Source organism: Mustela nigripes, chromosome 16 (genome assembly GCF_022355385.1).
Source record: "Mustela nigripes isolate SB6536 chromosome 16, MUSNIG.SB6536, whole genome shotgun sequence".
In the NCBI taxonomy this organism is placed as follows: Eukaryota; Metazoa; Chordata; class Mammalia; order Carnivora; family Mustelidae; genus Mustela; species Mustela nigripes.
The window spans coordinates 39,608,920-39,634,639 of record NC_081572.1 but is presented as its reverse complement, the minus strand read 5'-3'; the positions used below and the strand labels follow the sequence as shown (position 1 = coordinate 39,634,639).

At 35.7% G+C, this 25,720-nt stretch overlaps 1 protein-coding gene across 1 annotated transcript; it reads left to right on the top strand.

Moving 5' to 3' along the window:
* On the top strand, nt 1-25,482 carry ZNF207 (zinc finger protein 207). The gene is made up of 12 exons (XM_059380123.1): nt 1-190; nt 1,675-1,801; nt 6,140-6,278; nt 7,660-7,827; nt 7,963-8,038; nt 8,553-8,600; nt 9,694-9,764; nt 12,241-12,398; nt 13,549-13,641; nt 14,636-14,878; nt 15,476-15,635; nt 15,796-25,482. Exons 1-12 carry the CDS (start codon nt 150-152, stop codon nt 15,954-15,956), a joined length of 1,485 nt encoding a protein of 494 aa, XP_059236106.1. The 5' UTR covers nt 1-149; the 3' UTR covers nt 15,957-25,482.
* The last annotated feature ends 238 nt before the right edge of the window (nt 25,483-25,720 follow it).

Sequence of the window (25,720 nt, the reverse complement as noted above, 5' to 3'; positions counted from 1 at the left end):
AGCAGAGCGGCGAACGAGGGCGTCGGCCATTTTGTGTCTGTTTCCTGTGGGACGCGGTGGTGGCCGTTGGGTCGGGAGAGTGAGCGGTATTTGCCTCGTTTTTCTTGCTTGTTTTTCCCCCCCTTATACTTTGTCGGTAGAGCGCGGTTATGGGTCGCAAGAAGAAGAAGCAGCTGAAGCCGTGGTGCTGATATCCTTTACCGGTTTGAAGTCGAGGCCGAGCGGGGGCGCCGGTTGGCGGTGACTGGGACTGGGCGGCCTTGCTCTGACCTGTGGCGGAGAGTGTCTGGGATCTAGGCCTCGAGGTGGGTGGCTGGATGGCCCGGAGCCGGATTTGGGACTACTTCGCAGAAAATGAAGTTCCTAGGGCGACAGGCTCTCCGGCAGTTGGGGGTCGTGGGACTCCGTGACTCAGGAGGTTCTTGATTTGGTGCGCTCGTGGACCCAACCGCTGGGAGGCGGCTTGGACCCCTCCACCAAGGACAGTGTTCCCTAAGGCTGTTGGGCCACACTCCGTTGTTTTGGTGACGATTCAACAAAGGGACTTTCTTCGAGTATAATACGCCGATTGAGTCTATGGAAGATTAGGGGAGAGCTTCGGAGTCTCTCACCCACTTTTCCCGTTTTATTGTAGATTCGATGGCTTAGTAAAGGCTTGTGTTCGTCAACCCCGGTTTCGAAACACCCCCCCCCCCTTTTTTTTGACCGGGGTTTGGGGGAACTAGTTTCCGCGTCTCACCCACTGGCGCCTTAATCTTCAAGAAGCGTTCTCTTAAAGGGTGGAGTTTTTCGTCTGTTACCTGGCTTTGTAAGTCTTAAAAAAAAAAAAAAAAAAAAGCTTCCTATTGCTTACTAAAACGTGGCGTCTTTTTAAATACTTTTTCCGGAAACGCTAGTACACTTTACGATGAAATTGGTTTTGCTTAACTGTTTTGTACTAAAAAACGATCTGTTACAGAATTGCGTTTATTTCCATGCTAATTGGAAGATGGTCACTAATTTTCTTAAATATGCATTTAGGAAAATCTGACGAGTGAGATAAAAATTCTCAGTCTTATTAATGTGATTTGTGAGTTTAAATACACTGTATGGCAACATAAATTTAGAAGGAGTTGCAAACAACTTCATAGGGATATGTTCTTATTCGTTATGAGCTTATTTTTGGATCTAAATAGTATATTCTCAAATTCCAGATATTAAGTAGATTTTTAATATTTCAGTTATTTTTGTTCGTCTACTTAATGATTTCTATTTTGAAATTCAGTCCCGTCATAAACTTGGGTTGGTTTTTTTTTTTTTTTTTACATTGAACTGTCCAGTCTACAGTGTGCATTTCAAATGTTGAAATAATGAAGAAAAAAGTCTTTTTCACTTAAATCTCTTTTAAATGCAAGAATTTGACAAAAGTATATTGCTGATTACTGAGATGTGTTCATTTAGAGATGGTGGAGAGAGATTATGGATTTCTGGGAAACTTTAAAGAGTAGAAGTACATGGCAAGATAATTCCGAATTATATAGTAAATACCAGAAACAAAGTTTGTATAAATTATATTTTTGGTTTTAGCTGTTTTTACATTTTAATATTCTTCCTCCTGTTCTCTAATGTATGACAGATTTTATTATAAGCAGCGTCAAAATTATGCTGGTTTTGTACCTTAACAACATTGATCAGGTATTGTAATAGAGATTTTGATGATGAGAAGATTCTTATACAACACCAAAAAGCAAAACATTTTAAATGCCATATATGTCATAAGAAGTTGTACACAGGACCTGGCTTAGCTATTCATTGCATGCAGGTAAGGATTTATTTTTTCATTTTTTATTTTTTCTAATTTAATTTTTACCCCCTTACTTAAACCATGTGAAAAAATTTTTTGAATTTCTCTTTGACAGCTGTAGGGTTTTGTTTACTGAGAAAGATCAGATGTGGTTAGTCAGCTTTAAAAAAAACACTGTTTTTAGCCATTAAGAAGATAAATAATTGTGTTTTTCAATGTTTAAGGAAAATTTATGTTGCTGATGTTTATTTTTGAATTATTGATAGTATTTCTTATCCTAGGTTAGATTGGTGACAAATTGAGGTCCCAAAGTATCTGTACTTGGGTTAGAGAACAAGGATCAGTGATTTCAATTCTGTGGTCAGTCTGACCAGTTCTAATCCTATGAGAATTAACACATAATTAGCTACCATTACTACTGCCGTTGAAGGATTTGTTATAATATGTTGCCTGAGGATAGGTTTACTTCTTTTATTCCCTGGACCTCTTTTGGAATGGTAACGTTGTGTTTCATTAGATAATTTTCGGGTTTCTTGAGTTTTTTCACTGCTAGGTAGGGAAAGCTTTGCAATTTATATTTTTAAAGATTTAGTAAGTGCCTTTATGTCTTATTCAACGTTATTTTTTCTACTTTTGCCAATCCTAGAGCTGCCTGAATTTTTGCCTAATTGGACCCTAGAGAGATGAGAGCTGAGCAAATCCTTATTCATTGGAAACTACTGTTGGTAGGAGGCAGGGAGGTAAATTAAAATAAGATGTTGTTTCCCCAAGTTTGAAAATAAGTTTATAAAAGAAAATAAGTTTATATTGATATTTTCCATTCCAATTATATAACAATAACAATAATTTAATATTAATTCAAAAATATTTTAGATTTTGCTACATGCTAGACCCACAGTTTTCCACTGTGGCAATCACTAGTTACATGTGGCTACTTAAAAGACTCCTAGGGGCACCTGGCTGGCCCAATTGATTAAGCACCTGCCTTTGCTCAGGTCATGATCCCCAGGGTCCTGGGATTTCAGTCTCGCATTGGGCTCCCTGCTCAGTGGTGAGCCTGCTGCACCTCCCCCTGCTTTCTTGCTCTCTATCTCTGAAATAAGCCTTTTTTTTTTTTAAGGGGTAATTTAAAAATTAAAAATTTAATATGTCAGTCATGTTATAGCCACATTTCCAGTGCTCAGTCACGTGTGGCTGGTGGATGACTGTTGTATTGGGTAGTTTCGATACAGAATACTACTATTTCTCACAAAAAGTTCCTGTGAGAGGGTATTGTGTTAGACAGTGTTTTAGGCACTAAGTATACAGCTGTGAAGAAAAAGTCACCATTGTGGAGTTTAGATTCGTGTTGTGGAAGAAAATAAACTGTAAATACTTAGTTTTTCAATGATAAGTGATGGAGAAGACTAAAACTAGGTAGGAGGAGGTATAGGGAGGGCCACAAGATGGAGAGAGGCCTGGATGAGAAACTGACATCTGAACAGAGATCTGAAAGGAAGTGAAAGAGCCATGGAACAGCGAATGAAAGACCCTCACATATAGGAACATACTCCTGTATTGAAGGAAGAAGGAAAGAGTAGCAATGTTTTTTATATAGGAGGGCTTACTGTAGGACATTTTCTTCAATTCTGAATGAAATGGGAGGTTTGAGTAGAAGGAGAGCATGCTGATGCACTTTTTTTTTTTCTTTCTTTCTTTTTTTTTTTTTTTAAAGAATTGTCCTGGCCTGTAGACTTGAGATTAGACAGGCTGCAGAGTGCAGTGAGAGCACTTAGGGTGACTAGAGTATTCCAGGTAAGAGGTGAGGGTGGCAGAGACCAGAATTTGCTGGTGGATTTGATGCAGAGTATAATAAAGTGAGGAGTTACAGATGATCTGAAGGCATTTGATCTGTGAGATATGGGTTACCATGTACTGAGATGTAGAAAGCTGCTGGAAGAATAGGCTTAGAGATGAGGACATCATGTTGGTGTTAGGTTAATTTTGACAAGGTCTGTTGAATATCCAGATGGAGATGTCCTATAAGGAGTTGGTTGTGTCTACAGTCCTGGAGTTCAGAGAGGTGGGAGCTGGAGATAGAAGTTTGGAAGGATACCCTGTAAGGACAACTATTTTATTTAACTCATAATATTAGGTGTCCTTTTTCCTTAGGGAATAGAATATAGATAAAAAAGAGGTGCAAGGACTCTACCTTAGGCCACTCCCAGCAGTTAAAGGTTGGAAGATTAAAGTAAACCATTCAGGGACATTGAAAGGGTAGGGAATCCAAGAAAATAGTGTCCTGAAAACCAAATGAAATGTTCCAAGGAGTAAGTTATTTAACTGAGTCAAATGCTGGTGGTAGGTCAAGGAAGAAGAGGACTGAGATTGAATGATTTCCTAGAACGATGGGGATGAAAGCTCAATTGGAGTGCTTTCAAAAGAAAAGGAGGTAGAGGGACTCTTTGAAGAGTTGTACTATACAAGAGCAGAAAAATGGAATGGAACTAGAAAGAGATTAGTTGAGAAATTATTTCAGTAACATTTTTAATGGACTAAGTGCTTCTATTTTTGTAGTCCTAGTGTAGTTGTGTAGCAACCTGTGAGATAGGCATGGCAGTTTGATCAGATACAGCCTCCAATTTTATAGGTGGTAAACCTAAGACATTAATAATTTAGTTGGTTCATATCAGTGCTTTCTCTTGTCTTTTCAGCCAAGACCATACCAACTTCTAGGCAGGATTTTAAGAAATTTAATTCTGGCTGGGATATTGTGAGGTAGTTAGGTAAATCATGTTCTTTTTCCTTTCTTAGCAACAGCTTTTGAAATGTTTATTCTTGGCATTATCATTTAGAAGTAGAACAAAGAATAGTTACTGTGTATGTGAATGTAATTTTATTTTGGGGGGAAAACGTGAATTAATTCATCTACATTTGTCAAGAATAGTAACATTCCAAAAAACTTAGAAAACGGTGATTAAGTTGCTTGTTGAGTAGCTTTATTCGTGGATCTTTTCATCACAGTGAGGAACAGTGGTTAAAAATTTATAAAAAATTACAATTTTTGAATTTGATTTTGCATGTCGCTGTTTAAAATCTTTGAGATACATATCTGAGAAGAAAATACTTAGCTTCCTTGGGGTACCTGGATGGCTCCGTGGGTTAAAGCCTCTGCTTTTGGCTCGGGTCATGGTCCCAGGTCCTGGGATCGAGCCCCGAATCTGGCTCCCTGCTCAGCGGGGACCCTGCTTCCTCCTCTCTCTCTGCCTACTTGTGACCTCTGTCTGTTAAATAAAAAAATAAATAAAATCTTAAAAAAAAAAAATACTTAGCTTCCTTGACCTTCCTTGCCTTTCTATTCTTACATGAAAGTGTCTTGGGAGGAAAGGAAAATTGAGTATGGACAAGTATGTCCAAGTCATTATTAACCTAAATCAGGGATTCTCAAGCTTTTGAGCATGCCTCAGAATCACCTGGAGGGCTTGTTAAAGCACACATTGCTGGCCTTACCCAGGAGTTTCTGATGGGATAGAGAGTATACTGAGAATTTGTGTTTCTGATAAGTTTTCAGGTGATGCTGATAGTCTGGGCAAGAATACATTGACATTTTTTAGCCTAAGTGAATGCAAGTGGCTTGAAGAAACTGAGACTGACAGGAATTTTACCATATTGGCAAGAGAGACCCATGTTTGAGGGTTGGAAACATCTGTTCTAGCAAAAACCATAGTGGAAAAAAATTGTAGATTTCCAGTGTTTTATAATAGCACTTCCTCCTCTTTGTGATCTACCAAATAAGTTTAGGATAATGACGGGATCACTGCTGTGCAGTGTTAAGTGTCTCAGGTAACTCCTTAGTTACGGGTAATGCTAACTGTAAATGTCACTTTTATAATTCATAACTACAGGCTTGTCTCAAGATCCATTCTTGGAAATTTTAATTCTTGATAAAAGAGGACTGTTTCCTATAAGTTTTATTTGTCAGACTTGAAACTTCTCTGATTTGAGTGGAATTACTAGTTCATTGCTGATACTTCAAGCAAGTAAGATTACATAGTAAGCTTAAATTAATATTTATTGAGTCCTTACTATGTGTTAGACGTCCTGCCAAGTGATAATTTATATTCATTGTGTTTTATTTAATCCTAAAAATGATCCTAGGTGTGTTAGGTACTATGGGTGGAGTAATCTTAAATGATTTGCCTAATCCACATACCTAGTTAGTGAGCAGCAAAACAGGATTGAGTCCAGATAGTCTCACTATAGAGCCAGTTATGCTTAACCATTATATAGTGAGTGTTTGCTAAGTAATTTCAGATTACTCTTAAAGGACTTTATGAGCACTTTAGTCTATCTAATGGAAGTTTGTTTTAATGTTAGGTGCATAAAGAGACAATAGATGCTGTACCAAATGCAATACCTGGGAGAACAGACATTGAATTGGAAATATATGGTATGGAAGGTATTCCAGAAAAAGATATGGATGAAAGAAGACGACTTCTTGAACAGAAAACACAAGGTAAATGCTTAGATCTTTGTTTTTTCTTAATTGAGCTTCACTAATGAGAGTATTAATAATTTGACATACAGAGTTAATAGTGGATGTTAGATTTATTCAAAACTCCCAATTTTGAGTTTTATTTCTTATGTCTTAATGTTTGAAGTTGTGTATTTGATTTGTATATATGTGATTACAGGTGGAATTAGCAAGTGTTGAGATTTTTGAAAACAAAGATTGCTTGTTACGATTTGATTGTATAACTACTAATAGTAAAATATTTTTTTAGTGCTGTTATTTGTCTTGGAATTTGTGATCATTATCCAGATAGTGGAAGTTATTAACCACCTATGAAATTCCTTTATTTTTAAGATTTTATTTATTGTGAGAGATCACGTTCAGGCAAGGGGAGGGGCAGAGGGGAAGAGAGAGGGAATCTCAGGCAGACTCTGTGTTAACCATCCTGGCTTGATCTCACAATCCTGAGATTGTCACCTGAGCTGAAACTAAGAGTTGGATGTTTACTTGATTGAGCTACAGTCAACTCTTTTACTTTATGTCTTTAAGGTTTACCATTTATTTTTGAGAGGGAGGAAGAGAGAGAGTGAGCAAAGCTGGTGGGGAGCAGAGGAAGAGAGAATCTCGACTCTTCACTGAGTGGGGAGCCTACACTTGGGGCTCAGTCCCAGGACCCTGGGATCATGACCTCAGCTGAAACAGTCAGACACTCAATTGAGCGAGCCACCATGGGGGATCCCCATGAGTTTTTTCATTTGTTTGTTTTTATTAAGTAAGCTCTTCACCCGATGTGGAGCTTGATTGCAAGACCCCAAGTTCTAGAGTCACATATTCTACTTACAGGTTCCAGCCAGGTGCCCTGAAACTTTGTTTTAAGAAGCATCGAGGAGAGGTCACACCTCTTTGTTATAGTTTATCTTTATGGATGGAATAGAAAGTAATTTTTTTTAAATAAAACTGATTTAGGAAAAATACTTTTACCTGTCATAGAATAGGGAAAGTATGTTAACCTTCTTATTTAACGTGGATTGGAAACCAATTTGAAGAGTAAAAACAGTATTGTGGGGTTTGTTTTTTTTTTTTTTTTTGGTAAGAAAAATCTCATGAGCTAATTGGATTGAAATAATTATTATTATTTTTAAAAGATATTTTTTGAGAGACAGCAAGCAGGAGGGGCAGAGGGAGAAGCAGACTTCCTTCTGAGCAGGAAGCGCGGATGCGGCCAGGACCTTGGGATTATGACCTGAGCAGAAGGCAGACTCTTAATGGACCAAGCCACCCAGCTGCCCTTAAATTATTTTTTTAAATGTTGAATGTCAGACATGCTGAGTTTTTCTTTTTTTTTTACTTTATGGGAAAAACTAATTAAAACTTTGTTTAGCAGAGAGTCAAAAAAAGAAGCAACAAGATGATTCTGATGAATATGATGATGATGACTCTGCAGCTTCAACTTCATTTCAGCCACAGCCTGTTCAACCTCAACAAGGCTATATCCCTCCAATGGCACAGCCAGGACTGCCACCAGTTCCGGGAGCCCCAGGAATGCCTCCAGGTATTACATAAGATTTTTTAAAATTAGCATTTTAAGGAAGGACTTTATGGATGTGATGTAGAAGTATTAAAATCTTTCTCTTACCATTTCAATATTTGTGATTTTTTTTATTATTGTTGAAATTCTTATTTATAGGCATACCTCCATTAATGCCAGGTGTTCCTCCTCTGATGCCAGGAATGCCACCAGTTATGCCAGGCATGCCACCTGGGTAAGAGAACTTTTAATTGACTTGTGGGCTTATGCCTAGTAATGATCTTTTTCAGCTTGGGTGTTATATGAATTTTAAAATGTTACTTTGCCCCCCCCACCCCCACCCCCCCGCTAAAAGGTATGGGCTCCATAAATACTAAACTAGTCAAATAAAGGGGTCTACCAATCAATTAAAGGAATATAGATTTGTCTCTGAAGAGAATCGATTTTTGGGTTTTAGGATGTTTGTAGGCAGCCATCTGCTTCAATTGCATCTGATGTAATTAAAGTAGTTGGTTGTAGATTTGTATTTCTAAGATTCAGAACTGTCCATGACACTTTGTAGTTGTGACAAGAAGCAAACTCTGTAAATGATTTTATTTGTCAAATCATCAAGAACTAAAATGAATATGAGGTGCTCGTGCCTATCACTTTTACTTAAATATTGTTGGATGTGAGAGGTATACAATACACTTTCCCACTGTATTTTGAAAATCACAGTTAGATTTTGATTTTGTCATACATTTTCACAGATTGCATCATCAGAGAAAATACACCCAGTCATTTTGCGGTGAAAACATGTAAGCATCTCATTCATAATGTAATTCAGGAGGTATAATCATAATGTCATTTTTTTAATGTGTTTAATGGTATCTATTCAATTGACTTCAGAAATATTCTAACCTTCCTCACTAAAACTTCTAAAATGTGCAAGCTGGTTGACACAGGTCTCTTAATGGAGGGAAATAAAACATCTGTGAGGAAATTGTAATAGACCCATATAAAAAGCATTTTTTAAATGTAGCTCTTTTTCCCCAAACTGCTAAAGTAATGGAATTTAGTTTAAAAAAAGGGAGGGGCGCTGTTAGTCAAGAAAGAATAGATACTCTTTTCAAAAATTACATGCTTTGTTATTATGGAAGTAATTCAGTTTTCTTACAATGAAATCTGTATAAAGAAATTTACTTTTTGATAAAGTTCTCATTTAAGAATTCACAAACTTGGAATTGTTTTAAGTGAATTGAATATTTTTATGTGAAGGTGAGCTGTTTTAGGGGAAAGAAAATAAATGTGGGTTATGTTTTTAAGTCATGGTTTAGTGTTAGGTAGCTATTACAAATAGAAATTAGGCAATTGTGTGAGTTTACTTTTGACTCTCTTTAATTTTGGTGGTAGTGTTTTTGGTTTTTTTTTTTTGTAACCCTCCAAAAGAAAAAAAAAATCTTTACTCCACAGTGTACATTCAGTATTTTCCTTTTGAAAAATCTGATGACTCCAAAATAATTTTTTAAAATTTACATTCTGTATGGATATTTTCAAGTGAGACAAAAGGTGATTTTGATTTCTAATTACACATATTTTAGATGAGGCCTCTTTTATGTATTAAGGAGGGTATAATTGTTTTTAGTGACTTTAAATGTATGAAAATGATTTGTCAGCAAAGACTGATTTTTTTTCCTTATTTTACTGGCAAACCCAAGAAATTGCTGGGTTTTAGAAGGTTTATTTTGATAGAATTGTTTTAGTGTTGTATATTCTTTCAGCTTGATTTATTTCAGTATTAAAGGTCAAATTCAAGTCTTATCTGTTGTTTCAGGCTTTAGCCAAAATATTTTCTGATGTTTTATACTATTAATTAACTTGGTTTGTTTCTTAAAATTTGCTTTCTAATAGAATGATGCCAATGGGTGGAATGATGCCACCTGGACCAGGAATACCACCTCTGATGCCTGGTATGCCGCCAGGTATGAAACGTAGATGGTTTCCTTTTAATATGATTGGCATGCTTTATTTTTCTCTTTTGAAGAATAGGTTTGTGGATTTTAGTGCAGTTGTAATTTATAATTACCATAGTTTGCTGATTTCACTTTGAAATTACTTGGAGAAGTGTTGGAATGGACCATGGCGGTTTTTTGAGTCTTGAAATGGATAATACACAGGTTTCAAAGCACTCAGAATGAGTCACAGAACCTTTGTACCAAAGCTCATAATACCTAAGATGTGTTGAATTTGTGGGTTTGTTGTTGTTTTAAAGATTTTATTCATTTGAGAGAGAGAGCATATAAGCAGGGGGAATAGCAGAGGGAGAGGGAGAAGCGGGCTCCCTGCCAAGCAGGGAGCCTGATGTGGGGCTCGATCCCAGGGCCCTGGGATCATGACCCGAGCTGAAGGGAGGTGCTTAACGGACTGAGCCACCCAGGCGCCCTGAGGGGTAGTATTTGTTAGAAATATTATAGATGAATAATGGAGACTTTTGGCAAGTAATGGAGAAACCTGTCATGCCATATTTTAAAAATGTAGTCATTTATTGTCTCATTCAACAGAAAGAAAAGTGGTGGCTTCAGTGGCTGGTGATACCAAGAACCCATGTGTTTTTAAATATTCTTCTTTGCTAACCTTTTTTGCAGTCCACAGCAGCTTTATTGATAGTTGTAAAAGGAACAGGAAAAATAAGGCAGCAGTAAAATTTGCATCATTGCCAGTGCAACCATTAATTTATAGACCGTAGTTCCACATATGTTATTTCTGAGATACTTAGGCAAAGTTATGTTGAGGAAGTTTGAAGAATGCACTCATGATGGATTTTAGGAAATTTTATTTCTCTCTCTCTTTTTTTAAAGATTTTATTTATTTATTTTTTTGACCTAGATCACAAGTAGACAGAGAGGCAGGCACAGAGAGAGAGAGGAAGGAGGCTCCCTGCTGAGCAAAGAGCCTGATGTGGGGCTCGACACCCGGACCCTGGGATCATGACCTGAGTTGAAGGCAGAGGCTTTAACACACTGAGCCACCCAGGCGCCCCAGGAAATTTTATTTCAAGTGCTTAAAGGAGAGGCGCCTGGCTGTCTCAGTCAGTAGAGCATGCAGCCAATTTTTGATCTCAAGTTTTAAGCTTGAGCCCTGTATTGGCTGTAGAATTTACTTAAGAAAAATAAAATCTTGGGTGCCTGGGTGGCTCAGTGGGTTAAACCTCTGCCTTCAGCTCGGGTCATGATCTCAGGGCCCTGGGATCGAGTCCCGCATCGGGCTCTTTGCTTGGTGAGGAGCCTGCTTTTTCCTCTCTCTCTCTCTGCCTGCCTCTGCCTCCTTGTGATCTCTCTCTGTCAAATAAATAAATAAAATCTTTAAAAAAAAAAAAAAAAGAGAAAGAAAATCTTTAAATAAAGTGTTTTCAGGGACAACTTAGTTTTCTAGAAAATTTTTTGTGAGTATATGACCTATCAGTGTTTTTACAGTAATTTGAATTTGAGTTCAGAAAGCATCCAGCTGTTGGATGATTGCAGTAATTCTCTTTTGTGTTTCAAAAAGTTAGCCAAATCAGTAATATTAGTAAGCTTAATTGCTACTTTCTGCATATATAGAATCTCCGGTATTATCTTTTACTTCCTGGAGTTCTGAAATACCCAAAGGAATAGAAAGGTTGAGGCAAATGCCTAGGTTACTCAAGACTTCATTGAATTGACCAGTTTATCAGTAATTTTGTAGTAGAGAAGTGTTATTTATTTATTTATTCTTATTTTTCAAGATTTTATTGATTTGGGGGAGAGGGAGAAGGAAACCCTCTCTCTCTCTCTCTCTTTTTTTTTTTTTTTTTTTTTAAGGAAACCCTCTCTTGAGTGGGGAACCTGATCTGGGGCTGGATTTTAGGACCCTAAGATCAGGACCTGAGCTGAAGGCAGATACTCAACTGACCAAGCCACCCAGGCGCCCCTTGATTTTATTTTTTATTTTTTTAGAGAAGACCCCATGAGTCTGGGAGAGTAGAGGGAGAGGGAAAGAGAATCTCAAGCAGACTCCACACCCAGCACGGATCTTGATACGGGGCTTGATTCCATGATCTGAACTGAAATAAGAGTCAAGAGGCCCAACCAACTGAGCCACCTAGGTGCCCCTAGAAGCATTTTTTAAAAAAGATTATTTATTTATTTACTTGACACAGAGAGAGAGAGAGAGAGATCACAAGTAGGCAGAGAGGCAGGCAGAGAGAGGGGAGAAGCAGACTCCCCGCTGAGCAGAGAGCCTGATGTGGGGCTCCATCCCTGGACCCTGGGATTATGACCTGAGCCAAAGGCAGAGGCTTAACCAACTGAGCCACCCAGGCGCCCCACCGCCCCCCAGAAGCATTTTTAATATGGTATATTTTAACAGTTTTGGGAAAAATTTTTTTCTGAACTTAAATGTTTTGACATGCCCTGTCTTCCCAACATTTCTTCTATGTAGGTATGCCCCCTCCTGTTCCCCGTCCTGGAATTCCTCCAATGACTCAGGCACAGGCTGTTTCAGCGCCAGGCATTCTTAATAGACCACCTGCACCAACAGCAACAGTTCCTGCTCCACAGCCTCCAGTTACTAAGCCTCTTTTCCCCAGTGCTGGGCAGGTAAGGTGAAATTCCTGAAAAGGAGTGCACTTAGATTTAAAGGTAAAGTGTAGTCGTTTATAGAAATTCTTGAGGTTGTCATTAGGCTTGTTTTTTGTTTCTAATCTTTTTAATATAATTAAATACAGAGAAGTGTCCTGTTCTCTTCCATGTTTGCACACATTGACTAGAGCCAGATAATGTAGTATGCTAATTTTTTCATAGCTTATGAACTCTGGTTATTCTTAGCTTTAGACAGAAATGAAAGCTTTAATTTCTGGGTACTTAAATACATGATTATGTTTAGAGGTCCTCTTATGTCCTCTTGAACTGAGTGGAATGAAACCAAAGTCAAAGGAGAAAATCCTAAGACCTTAGCAAATCATTTGTTGATGACAATGCTACACTTTTGCAGGAGGGGCATCATTTGACCTAGTTAGACTTAATCTTTCCCACTGAACTTGTGTTTTTTAGAACTCAGAAACTAAAGATGTTTTTGTTTTTTTGATATATATTTACATACATAAGTATATATATATAGAATGTGTGTAATGGTTGTTACTTTCTCTATTTTTTTCCCTCGTTATATTCAAAGTTAAATAGAAATATTTAATTGATTCAGAATTAAGATCAGGATGTGTGTTATTTTTCACTTTAACATTATCCCATAGAGGTTTTTTCCCTCAATTTTTTTCTGTTTATAGTTGGCGAAAATAAAAGCTTTACTTTTAAAGTCCCCTGTAAGCATATATCTTGTGTTTTTGAGGTGGGTGGGGATTTTATTTACTGAGAAATGTCAAGCTTTTGGTAAAGATCTTGTGGAGTCATTGATAGAGAATTGGAATGAAGTGTCCGTAGTAATGCATCTTTATTCTCGATTGAAGGTATCATTTTTCAAAATCACAGTGCAAAAACACATCCCAGTTTTAGGAAAGAAACTGGTTAACTAGGTTTATTGGTGTAGAATTAAAAAAAATTTTTTTTGAGGCTCATACTGTCACTTTGTTTATTGTAAATGCATTAACCGCCTGCCTCTTGAAATAAGTCAGATTTGATTGCATTATATTTTGCATTTATAAAAATGCAATCTAATACTAAAAGTCTACCACATGGCTTATTTTCACCCATTTGTTTGGAGACTTTTCATTGTTTCCTTTCTTTTATGCTACAGATGGGGACACCTGTAACAAGCTCAAGTACAGCTTCATCCAATTCAGAAAGTCTGTCTGCATCTTCTAAAGCTCTGTTTCCTAGCACAGCACAAGTACGCAGGAAGTTGCAGTTTAAAATTGTTAAATGGCTTTATAAACTTAACCCTTTGGACCCTACTTTAAAACTAAATCTTTTCCCCCCAAAAATACACTATGTTTAATTTTTTTAAAGTTAATGGTACAAATATCAATGGTATTTCAAAATTTGAACTCATACTAATAGAAAAAAATGTACTCCAAACTCCTATGGTTCTAAAGGGTTAAAATTAAGCATGTAAGCAGTAAATGCGTTATAGTAGCCACTGGTTAGCCTGATGCATGATTAAGCTTTTTTGATTTATGCTATTGAATCTAATGCATCACATACAATGTAAGGAAATATAGTACTCTGCATTTGGTTCTTAAGTTGGCCTAGTGTTCATGTTTCAGATGTTTGGAATTATGACAAGTAACACATTTATTACTGGTAACTTTATGCTTAAAAGATCCTACTAAGCCCTTTTGTCCATGGTAATCACCTAGCCATTGTTAATTGGGAGGACACTGTATTATCTGTATAAAGAGATCTCTGAAGGGACATCTTTAATGTGTCACCACTGATACTGTTTATGCTCTGCTTAGTAACTAAATTTATTTGAATTTTGTAATTTCTTTTTTTTTTTTGAGGTGCTTAGTAGATTGATTGAACAACTAATTTAGAATAGAGTAGAACACAATATTCCAATACAATGTAGTTCATTAGTTTGAAATAAATACAAAGCTTTGTAAAGCAAGTAAATTTTGGTGATAAAGGTAGATAATATCTTTGAAGTTATATGCAGTCTTGTTTCCACTGCTGAGTCTTGGATGTGACTTGGACTCCAGGGTCTTTTGATATTTTTACATATTATCTTGATGTTTTGGCATTTTAATTATGTTAACTTTGTTTTAATTTCATTTAAAGTTTGGTCCTTTATTGAATGTTAGTATCTCACTTTTAGGTTAACTATAATAGATACATTCAGCTTGGGTTTTGAAGTTTCCTTAATGAAAGATTGTGTTTTCCAGGCTCAGGCAGCTGTCCAAGGACCTGTTGGTACAGATTTCAAGCCCTTAAATAGTACCCCTGCAACAACTACAGAACCCCCAAAGCCTACATTCCCTGCTTATACACAGTCTACAGCTTCAACCACTAGTACAACAAATAGCACTGCAGCTAAACCAGCGGCTTCAATAACAAGTAAGCCTGCTACACTTACGACAACCAGTGCAACCAGTAAGTTGATCCACCCAGATGAGGATATATCACTGGTAAGTTTTTTACAGGTTTTTACTGGCATAGTTTGAATACCATTGTAGTAACGATTCCTCTTAAAGTATTAATTTGTACACCAGTGGTTTTGTAATCTGATCTAATGCTTACTGTGTGGTTTTCATTCTGGTTTTTTAAGAACCACAAAATAAAGTGAATATTGTGTGTTTTGATCTTAGACACACGCTTTTCCCTACACCCAGACTATATTTAAAAGAAGACAGTAAGTTGGGTTCTTAACTCTGAAAAATCATTTCGGTTACACATAAATTTGTAAATGATGAAATGGATAAGTGTGAGGTAGGATACACAGATCCTTTAAAGCCTATCCACTTTCTTCACTAGAGATTTTCTTATGTAGGCAGTATTTAATTCCTGGAAAGTTATTAGCCATTTTTCAAATATAAAAATAGTTGAGGTTTTCTTGAGGTATTGAGATTTTAAGCAGTTGGACTAGTTTGTGGAGCAAAAATAATGGTTGGGAAATAAGGGTACATTTTTACAAAGTTACTCTGTAATATTTTGGGTGATTATCTTTTATGATTAATGACTCTCTGTATTCAAATCTTGAACATTGTGATCATATTTATTTGTAGGAAGAGAGAAGGGCACAGTTACCTAAATATCAACGTAATCTTCCTCGACCAGGACAGGCTCCCATTGGTAATCCACCAGTTGGACCTATTGGAGGTATGATGCCACCACAGCCAGGCATCCCACAGCAACAAGGAATGAGACCCCCAATGCCGCCTCATGGTATTTTTTTTTACATTCATTGTGTTTATGTTTATTGTATTTACTGTATTAAGTGGATTTTCTGAGTATACACAAATTTATTTGCAGAATACATTGCATTTAACAGCATAATGCACAAACCAACTCAATCTATTTTTTGTGTTTTAAATCTGTTTTTTAGGTCAGTATGGTGGTCATCATCAAGGCATGCCAGGTTACCTTCCTGGTGCTATGCCACCATATGGGCAGGGACCGCCAATGGTGCCCCCTTACCAAGGTGGGCCTCCTCGACCTCCGATGGGAATGAGACCTCCTGTAATGTCGCAAGGTGGCCGTTACTGATCTTACTTCATCCAGTCTAATAGGTTTGGAGATTAAACCTTTTCTCAACTTGTGCTGTTTATATAGCCAAGCTTCCGTCAATAAGGCTTCATTGTGACTTTAACAAACATTATCTTCCCACATACCAGGAACTATTGGACATTTATTTTACATGGGAAAAATTATTTGGAATAATAAAGCAGGAACTTTTCCTGAAGTTGCAATTTATACTGTATGGCTTCTTTTTCATGTTTCATCTAGGTTTTTAGAAGTGAAGTATAGTAAATTTGGTTCGTTATATTGTGAAGGCGCTGGAATTACATGAACATACCACCTTAATAAAGGCAAGTTCTGTAAGCTTACATTGCTATTTGTAAAGTTATGCCTTCACAGCATTTCAGATGCTGTTGGACTTCACGTCCCCAACCTAGCTTGGTGAGGGCTGTAACTGTTACCGAGACCTGTACATTGGAAGTCTGAATGTATAACAATATTTAATGTATTTAGAGTTCCTCATGTTGCAGGGTTTAAGAAATCTGACCCACCAAGGTCATGTGACTTTTCTGTACTGTTAAACTTCATTGTAATAAAATGAGAGAAAAACTTACGCCTTTTTATTCATAACCCAGCTGTGGACCACTGCCTGAAAGGTTTGTACAGATGCATGCCACAGTAGATGTCCACATAATAAAATTCATAGTTACCAATGCAGTTTTGATATATCTTTGGATTCTGTCTTTGAATTGTAGGATGTTCCTTAGCTGCATGTTTAAAAACTGGACAATATATATAGAATTGTATGTTAGTGCTTAAGTTGAGAGAAAAACTTCAATACATATGAGTCATTACATAGTGGATATGAAATCTTTATATTGTGTCACCTTTCCATGCCCTTGGTGTCACTACATGTTAGATGTCTTAGATATTTAAAATGTAAACCTTAGTATTTCCTCTTCACTGCTGATGAAGTTTAGAGCCTAGTGCCAGACCCATTCATTTCCCTCTGATCATTTTTGAGACTGCAGTACTGCGTGGACCTCAGAAGCTTTTCAGGTGCAGACTTCTAGAAGCTTAGGTGCATGCAGTAATAGCTTTTTGCTGTTAATGGATTAGAATCTTTTCTGAATGTAATGCCAAAATAAGTGTACCTCTGTTAGGATGGCTAACAGATGGATTCAAAATTTTATTTTATGTTCCTGGAAAATTACATTATTTCTTTGATTAAGATGACTATCTTCTGTTATTATAAAGCCTAAATGGCTTTCCTGTTAACCTTTTCATTCTTGGAAATTTGAATGTTACTGTGTCCTGTGAAGAAGTTTTCTGTAGAGGTGACACTGCTGTTAGTGTTTTGTGTTGCAAGTCTCCTACAATAATAGCTCTTGTTAACCTTTTTTTGGCATCCATTTTTTAAATCTTTATTTTTGCAAGGTACTTTTATGATTAAGTATCAGATGATCTACACAAAGCATGATTATTTATGAACTCAAGTTGAGTTTTTCTCAACGTAAAGTTAAGATTTGTAAGAAAATGGTAATTTTTTATAACCTACATGTGAAGGTGTAGATAATGATATGAAATCTGAGTTTTTGTTTCCAAAAAAAAGTTTTAACCTTGTAAGAAAACACTGAAAATTTTCAGTCATAAAAGAGTTGGTATTTAAGTGACAAGTAAAAGTCATTCATTCATTTAAACAAAACATTCAGCTATTTACAACGCTGAGTGCTGTTTTTATTCAAATATTTTGGTCCAGTGAAATGTTTTATAGCTCTTTTCTTGTACCATTGAGGTTCAGAAAACTCCATAGCTTGAAAAGACAACATCTCTGTATCACCAGGAATGCGTTTCCTTCTTCAACAGCTAAGCCCCATGCCACTACCCTTTCCCTCACCAAACACCTGCCTGTTCAAGGAATTTTGGAATTAACTTAGATTTGGCAGCACATTTATCAGACTGCCAAAGAAGACCCTGTGTAAAAATCTGTAAGGTAAAAAATGCCATGATTTAATTTAGAATGATTAAATAGGAGAGGAAGTGTTTATCCAAACCAAATGTGTTGAAAGCATTTCATGTAATGTACAGGCTTATCAACAAAGTACAAATGGGTTAGTGATGTTTCAAAACTTATGCAAAGCTTTATTTACATTTAATACAAAGATAACTGATATTTTATATCAAGGTTTGTTTTCTGAAGTCTGAAGGGGAAAAAATTACTTTTAAATAAGTTGTAGAATTTTAATTTTAATTAAAAAAGTTAATCCAAAGTGTTAATGCATGACACTTAAGCATACTGTCTCCTGTGTTGTGTTAGATATGGCCCAGGTGGTGCCCATTTGGTATATTTAAAGTGTAATTTGTGCATGCATCAGCATAATTAAGCTTCTAGAAAATACGTTTTACCTAACTGCTTCTGGGGTCCATAGTGTGGTTACATCATTAGTACAAATCATGTTGAGATAATAAACTCTTACTTTGACTTATGCTTCCCTAAAATAATAGATGGAGTTGAGTTGAAGTATACTTCATTTGCCCTCACTGTAGACATCCTTTAGGATTTGCTATATTCAGGCAGGCATTGTGATTGCCATAATTTAGGAAGTTGTAAAATTAATGGGACTGCCAGCTTTGGCTCTCCCTTAGTCCACTCCTATGTTGCCTTTTTAAAACAAAACAAAAAAACTAAACTGACGTTTTGTCTGGCACTAGTTTCTATTGTGTATAGATTTTACCTAATGTATGACAGAACAACAGCAGCAGGTGAGGATCAACTTTTGAGTGGCTGCTGGAATTGCTGTTTAATTTGAATACTTGTATTTTAGTAATAATTGCACCCATTTACCATTAGGAATGGGGAAAATATTCCTAGTGTACTCCTGTTCCACTGATCAAGTTACATATTGAGCTTAAACTCAGCTTAATTGAACTTAGTTATTTGCGGGGGAGATCCCCAACAAAAATAAGTACGGGTTCAGAGTGGAATTATAGCAGACAGTAGTTTTTTGTTTTTTGTTTTTTGTTTTTTTTTTTAAGAAAAAAAAAGCTCTTTTTTTCCTTTGCTTGCTTGATCATTGGGATTTTTTTTTTTTAATGCATGTCTTTTAAATTAATTGGGTAATGTTTTTCTAAAATTAAAATTTTCTTCTTCCTATAGCCCTGCCATAGGACAGGCTGAGGCTGAGTCTCAGTGTTGCCCTGTTCAGTCTGAGGCAAGTGGGATTTATTTTATTCCTTATAGGGGCTTTCACAGCTTTATGGCTGTTGGATATTTATGTCCCCAAACTTGCAGCAAGTTTGGTGAAGGCCCCTAAATTTAATTAAACTTAGGATTTTTATACTCTTTTGGCAGAGAAGGCTCTATATTAATATTCACGTTTGACTGTGGTGTTAATAAACAAAAGTATTTGATATATGTAATTTTATGTAATTTACTTTGTGTTAACAGCCTCAGTAAAGCTGGTATTGCTATATTGCTCTTTATTAGTAAATTGACAAAATTTGACGTTCTTGATTTGGAGGCATGAAATGTTTTGTTCAAATTTTCCACTTTCACTTTTAGGAAAAAGTTACTGGTCATTTTCTCTTCAAACTATTAAATTTAACTTCATGGATAAGTTTGATCATTGGAAATGCTACAGGACACTGAAATCTGCATTCTTATTCCCAAAGTTATGCATTGAACATTAAGGTTGCAGGGTCATGTGGAAATGCTTGTGATTTTTAATATTTTCAAACTTCACCACATTAGAGCAAATGTTAATGTAGAGCCCTTGTGAAGAGTGGGAAGATGGTGTGTGTGTGGTATGTATGCATATACACTACACATTTGATTAGATAAAGGGATAATAAAAGAGTTTGGGTATTACAAACCTGTCAGTATGGATAGATTTCTAATTTTCAGGTAGCCAAACTGAAGTTGAATCGTGGTAAACTTAGTACATTGAACTGTGGTTTTGGAACTTTTTTGAGGTTTGTTTTCAACCTTACTGAACAATATTTTTTTATACAATATGCATACTTGAAAAGTATCCACATTTGATTCCAACAAAAATTTGCTTTTATTTGGTGAGAAACGTGGTTATGTGTGTGTGTTGTGAAGAGTAAAGAAGGAAATGGAACAGAGGCCAAAACATAAACCTGGATGACTTTTGTTTCTCTCTGTGTTTAAGTAACACATCTGTTCTGTTCAGATTGCATTTTCTTTTGAACAGTAACAACATATAGTACAGTGTTAACCTAGGATTGTTTTCAGATGGTTTTAATTCTTGGAAGCATAAGGAAGTACACATTAAATGAATTCCAAATTTTCACCTGTGCAATTAGAACATAAGATTTTCTCTGTAACTGAATCATGGAAAAAAGATTTTAGTGTTTGAAAAAAATTTTGTCACAACAAAAGAATACATTTATAAACTGTTCGGTAATTATACCTCTTAAGTCTCCTTAATTGGAGATGTTTTCTGTTGCACCTACCATCCCCCAGTATAGTGAAGCTGCTTGTCCTAATTCTAATAGTAATAGTTGAAAAAATTGAAATAGGCTCTTAAATACTTGACTGCTGGGGGGTTGGAGGGATTTTCCAAGGGTGGCATAATTTGTTGAAGTTAATTTTCTTGATATCTCTGAAGTAGAATGATTTTGAGAATTACATAATTGTCAGGAGTCTGTTACTTCCACTGATAATACTTGGTAAATAAAATGTTGAACTAGCTACTTTACAGAGATAAAATTTTGTTTTGAGTAAACAAAACTTGGACTGGGTAGGGGATAAAAAGTATTTAAAATATAAAAAGTTTGTATAAATCAGGTATGTCTTTTTAAAGAGGCAGTATTTACCTGCCTGATACTAAGTAGGTTTCGTATGTTATTCCAAAACAAGGTTGTTTATCTCTTACTGTAACTTTTTACGGAGAACTCTTCTAAAAGGAGGGATTGAGTTCTAAGACTATTGACTCTAAGGCAGTTTTGTAAGTAAACATTCCCCCTAGTTACCCTTCTGCTTGCTGTCTCATCAGTTGAATATTAGTGAAGGTTACTTTTTCTGTTTGTTTTTTTTTTAACACTTTATCAGTATTTTGTTTTCTGTCATCTGAATCATTTTAATTAATGACTTTTTTTCTAGCACAGAAATCCTCTCACTTCTGTGTGATATGTCTTGGCAAAATGAGAAACAGTTATTTGAATGGTGTTGTATATAGTATTGTGCATATAGTGATTATTCATAATTTTGTGATTAATGTTGAATTTTCAGAACAATACTTTTAACCTGTTAGGCATTCCCTGTTATGGGATCTAAATCACACTAACGTGTACGAAATAGGGAATGTGGGACTTGAGTTTGAGCTCCCTAATTCTTAAAATATCTCCAACTTTTCCCCAGTATCTTCATGATATTACTTGGCATTTTTGATTAGAAATAATAATATTTGACAGTAGCATTAAAAAGTAAGAATAAAGCTCAGAAAAGAATTGCTTTTTCTAAGTGCTGTTGTTTCTGCTCTGAGCTGTATATGTTCTTGTTCAATTGGCCATAAAGGGAGGAGCCTTTCATTTTCTTTCTAATTCTGGAAAAATAATAGCTTGAAACTATATTAATTTGAATTTTTAAAGTATGTCTCTTCAAATCTGTTCAATTAAGCTCATGTATCCTCAGAGGAAATACCTTTATTCTACTAATAAGCAGGATGTAGAAGTCATATTAAGGTAGAAATTGAAGGCCTAAAGGAGCTCTTCACTGAAGCTAATTGGAACTATTACTATTTGAAGCAAATTGAATCCTGTATAAGTCAAGATTGTTCATGGTTAGGTTCTTTAGAAGGCATATAATCAGATATATTAGAATATGTTTGTGTATATGTTTTAATCTTGATCAAATTAACCACAGAGAAGATACATGTGAGTAAACTTTTTTAATGATTGATAACTTGGACCTCATCCATTAATTTTAAATGCTGTGTAAAGTTGTGTTGTGGCACAGCTTCAGTAATGTGCTGTGTGTTTGGGCAGGGGTTTGTGTAATGCTGTGTAAAGAGGGGAAGGCCCTTTTTGGGATTATCCTGACCCTTCGGCATTCTTACCGTGTCTGGATTTTTGTGGGGGTTTTTTGTTGTTGATTTGTTCAAACCATCGTTATTGATAAGGAATCTGTATGCCTTTACCTTTGGTTAAATTTGAGGAGCTGGCAGTGAAATTATTGATGCCCAGCTTGGATAAAAATGAAGAGTGTTTCCCCAGTTTACTACACACAGACCAGTATTATCTGAGGTAGAGGTCACTATATCATGTTGGGCTTAAGAACCTTAAGTGTAGTGAAAGGTACAGCATTCCTACTTGCAGTTTGCAGTTGTGATAAAGGTTTCACCAAATCATTTATTATAATGTAGCTTACTCTTAATATTTTGTTCATAAATATTTGAGCAATCAGATGAAAATAAAATTTGCAGCATCATTTCCTTTCTCTTTAATAAAAAAAAAAAACACTTCTTAACCACCCAAGTGAGTCAAGGGAAGTTACTGAAATTTCTGTAGGTTTGAGTTAGAAGAGTATGGGGCATATATTTATTAAGCAAAGCTTCCCTTTTAGTTAACTAGTTTATTATGTATTTACAGGAGAAACATTTATCTTTCAGTCCATGTTTTAAATCTGTAATAACATGAAATCAAGTGTTTTGAAAACTGAATTTTAAACAATTAAAAGTTGCTTTCCTCTGTGGCATATGTCTGCATATACTTAAATTTAGAAATTACCATGTTGAGCTTTTCCCCCCAATACATGCCCCCCTTTTTTAGAGGAACCAGAATTTCCACATAATACACATATTGGAATACCTAGTTTTTATTAAAAGTGAGGTGTGTCCAAGAGATAGTGTTTTTAAATCATTCTCATAAGGTCACTAAATTTAAGAATCAATGTAAGGTAACTTTTGTAAGACTTAGGGAAAAAGTTTAAAATGTATTTATGTCAGGTTCTGAGGAAATTTAATGCACATTGACTTTTTAAACTATGGATTGAACTCCTCAGTTTAATACAATTTGTGTTTTTGTTAACTAGCAGCAGAATTTCAGCATTTGCTACTTACTGGTAGAGAAGAAAATTCCCACAGCCCTGCCAGTACAGGTTAGTTTAATCTGTAAGTACCTGATGTTCCTATTTTTTTCAAACATATCCATATAACCCACACAAGGAAGAAAGCTGTGCAGTTACTTAAATGTGAGTATAACTAATAACAGATCCATTGGACACTTTTTAAACACTCAGTACTTGGGCCAAAGTAGCTAGGTTTGCTAACCTCAGTTGTGAGAAAGGTATAATACCGCTCCTTTATTATCTGGTTGTGGTTGACCCTAAGTAGATATGTTGTACATAAAAGGAAAAGATAGTGACAGTTTTGATTGGCTATACACACATGTTGGTATATAACAGAGTGCAGGGCTTTGGGTCCAGGCTCTTTTACTTAAGCCTCTCACTTGTGGTACTCATATTTTACCTTTTAACTTTTTACAGTATATATATCAACCCAAGAAAATCAAGTTTCCTCACCTCTAACAGTGACAAATGGTGTGCAGTCATATTTTCATACTGTTTTTTTTTGTTTTTGTTTTTTTTGTTAAATGTTTCAGTAACTCTTGCTGTAAAGAAGTACTAATTTTGTTCATCTTTTTTGTAAACTATAACCTATTTTGTTGGTGCACCACCACTATGTGCTCATTTTACCTTGAATTAAGAATAACAAAACTGACTTTTTAATATTCAGATGAAGACTGACCACTCATCAAGAAACCTAGACAGAGTCCTTGTGTATTCCTTTTGAGTGGCAGTGAAGTATACGGCTTGTAAAAGATCTGTTAAGGTTTTTATTACTGTCGTTGGTTCTACCAGAATTCATTGTTGTCTTCGACCATCTTTGAGACCTTTCTTTTAATCTTTAAATATTATGCTCTTATGTTGATAAACATTTTAAATACCGAGGAAAAAAGAATAAAGCTTACAGTTTGGTTTGTATAAACCTGAACCTTCCTTCCATTCTGTAGCATTGCATGCATGGCTTCCTTCTCTATACCCTAAGTACCCTAAGTATAATGATGTCTAATTGAGACAGTCAATACATAAAACTAGTTGATCTTGTATTCTGTTAAATGGGGATGGTGATTAGCCACTGAAAAACAGACCATCTTAATGTTATTTGATATGAAAGTCATGCACTTAGTTAATTAAAAATTTCGATATATCAACTGATAATAAAATTATTTTGTAAGATATCCACCTGTTTTTTAATATAAAATTGCCTAAGGGCTTAAGTTTCATTGCCTTTCACAGTTTAATCTGTATAAGAAATGGCGTAGATACAGTGGAAATGGTTTTCCTTAAAACCATCTCTATAAAGCTGCTTTTCTGGTGAGTATTGTTTTATACTTCTATGTCACAATTTTTCCTTTTAAGTTTAACTGAAATGGGATACTGATTGCAGAAGTGAGCAGTCTGAAATTTTACACTCTTTAGATAATACCTGAATTGGAAATGTATTTTAAAAGTTTATTTCACCTTCTGACATTTCCCTAGTAAACCAGGATCACTTTTCTGACTTCCACTTAGACTGTAACATGCAATTTTTTTCTTTTGGTAAGATGGAAAAAATGTTTTTACTCCAAACTAGTGCTTTTTAAAAATGTTTTTAAGCGTAAGATTTTCTTTTTAGCTGACAACCAAAAGTTTTGTCTCAGTGCTTTTGGTTCCTAAACTGCACAGGTGTAAAATTTAAATATCAGAATTTGTCCCTTTTCCGTGGAGCTGTTGTTGCAGTGATTCGTGAACAATTAAAGCTGAGGGTAGGCTTGAAGAAGGACTTGGCCTGAAATGCTCCTGCAGACTAGTGCCTGGATTGTCTCTGAATGAGGCTTGAAAATTTCAAGTGTATCTTTAAATCTTTCTAACCTTGCATGGAAAACTTGGGTTAAAAATACTGGTTTCTGGTACTGTGTATACCAATAGAAATTAGCCTCTGGGTAGATTTCTAATCATTTTATGCCCTGTTTAGTACTTTCCTTCAGAGAGAGACATGGATTTTTTTCTTTCTCATCCTAGCTGTGTCAAAATATTAGCTAAGGATGTTTTCACATTGTATTTCTTGTTGTAATATTTGTAAACCAGCAATGAACAGGAAGCTGCTCCTAATGCTTTTTTAGTAAGGAAAATAATAGTCTTCTAAAATAAATCTGAAAATTGATGTTTTGAGTATGTGATAATGGTGATGTATTCTTCTAGATAAACACTAAACAAAGTATGGACCCTCAATTTATGTCTTTAAGATTTAAAGTGAAGTTAATTTCTAAGGAACTCTGTCCTTTCCTAGCAAGGATAAGCAGACATTGAAAATGTGGTAAGTATGTAACTCTAAATGCATGTAATAGTGGTGAGAGTAAGTAGTCAAATTTCCATAGTTTAACATTTAGACGTGAACAAGAATTCTTGAATTTCCTTTGCGACTTAATGTATGTGTCTAGCATTTTTACAGATTTGTGTGCACAATGATTAAATTGAAATGTACCTTAACTCCTTTGTCTGGTTTGTTTTCTTTTTATTTTGTATGGTTCTTTAGACACTAATTGTATTTCAAGCTTTTTTCAGGGAAGAAATAAGTGGCTGATAAAGAGAATTTCAAGAAGAAATATTTAAATGTCACTATTTTAAAACCCATTGATGACTTTTCAGTTTATATAAAGCCTTCTTTTCAGCTCCAGTTAAAACTGACAATAGATAGCTGGTCAGAAATGGCAGGGCGGTGGGGGAG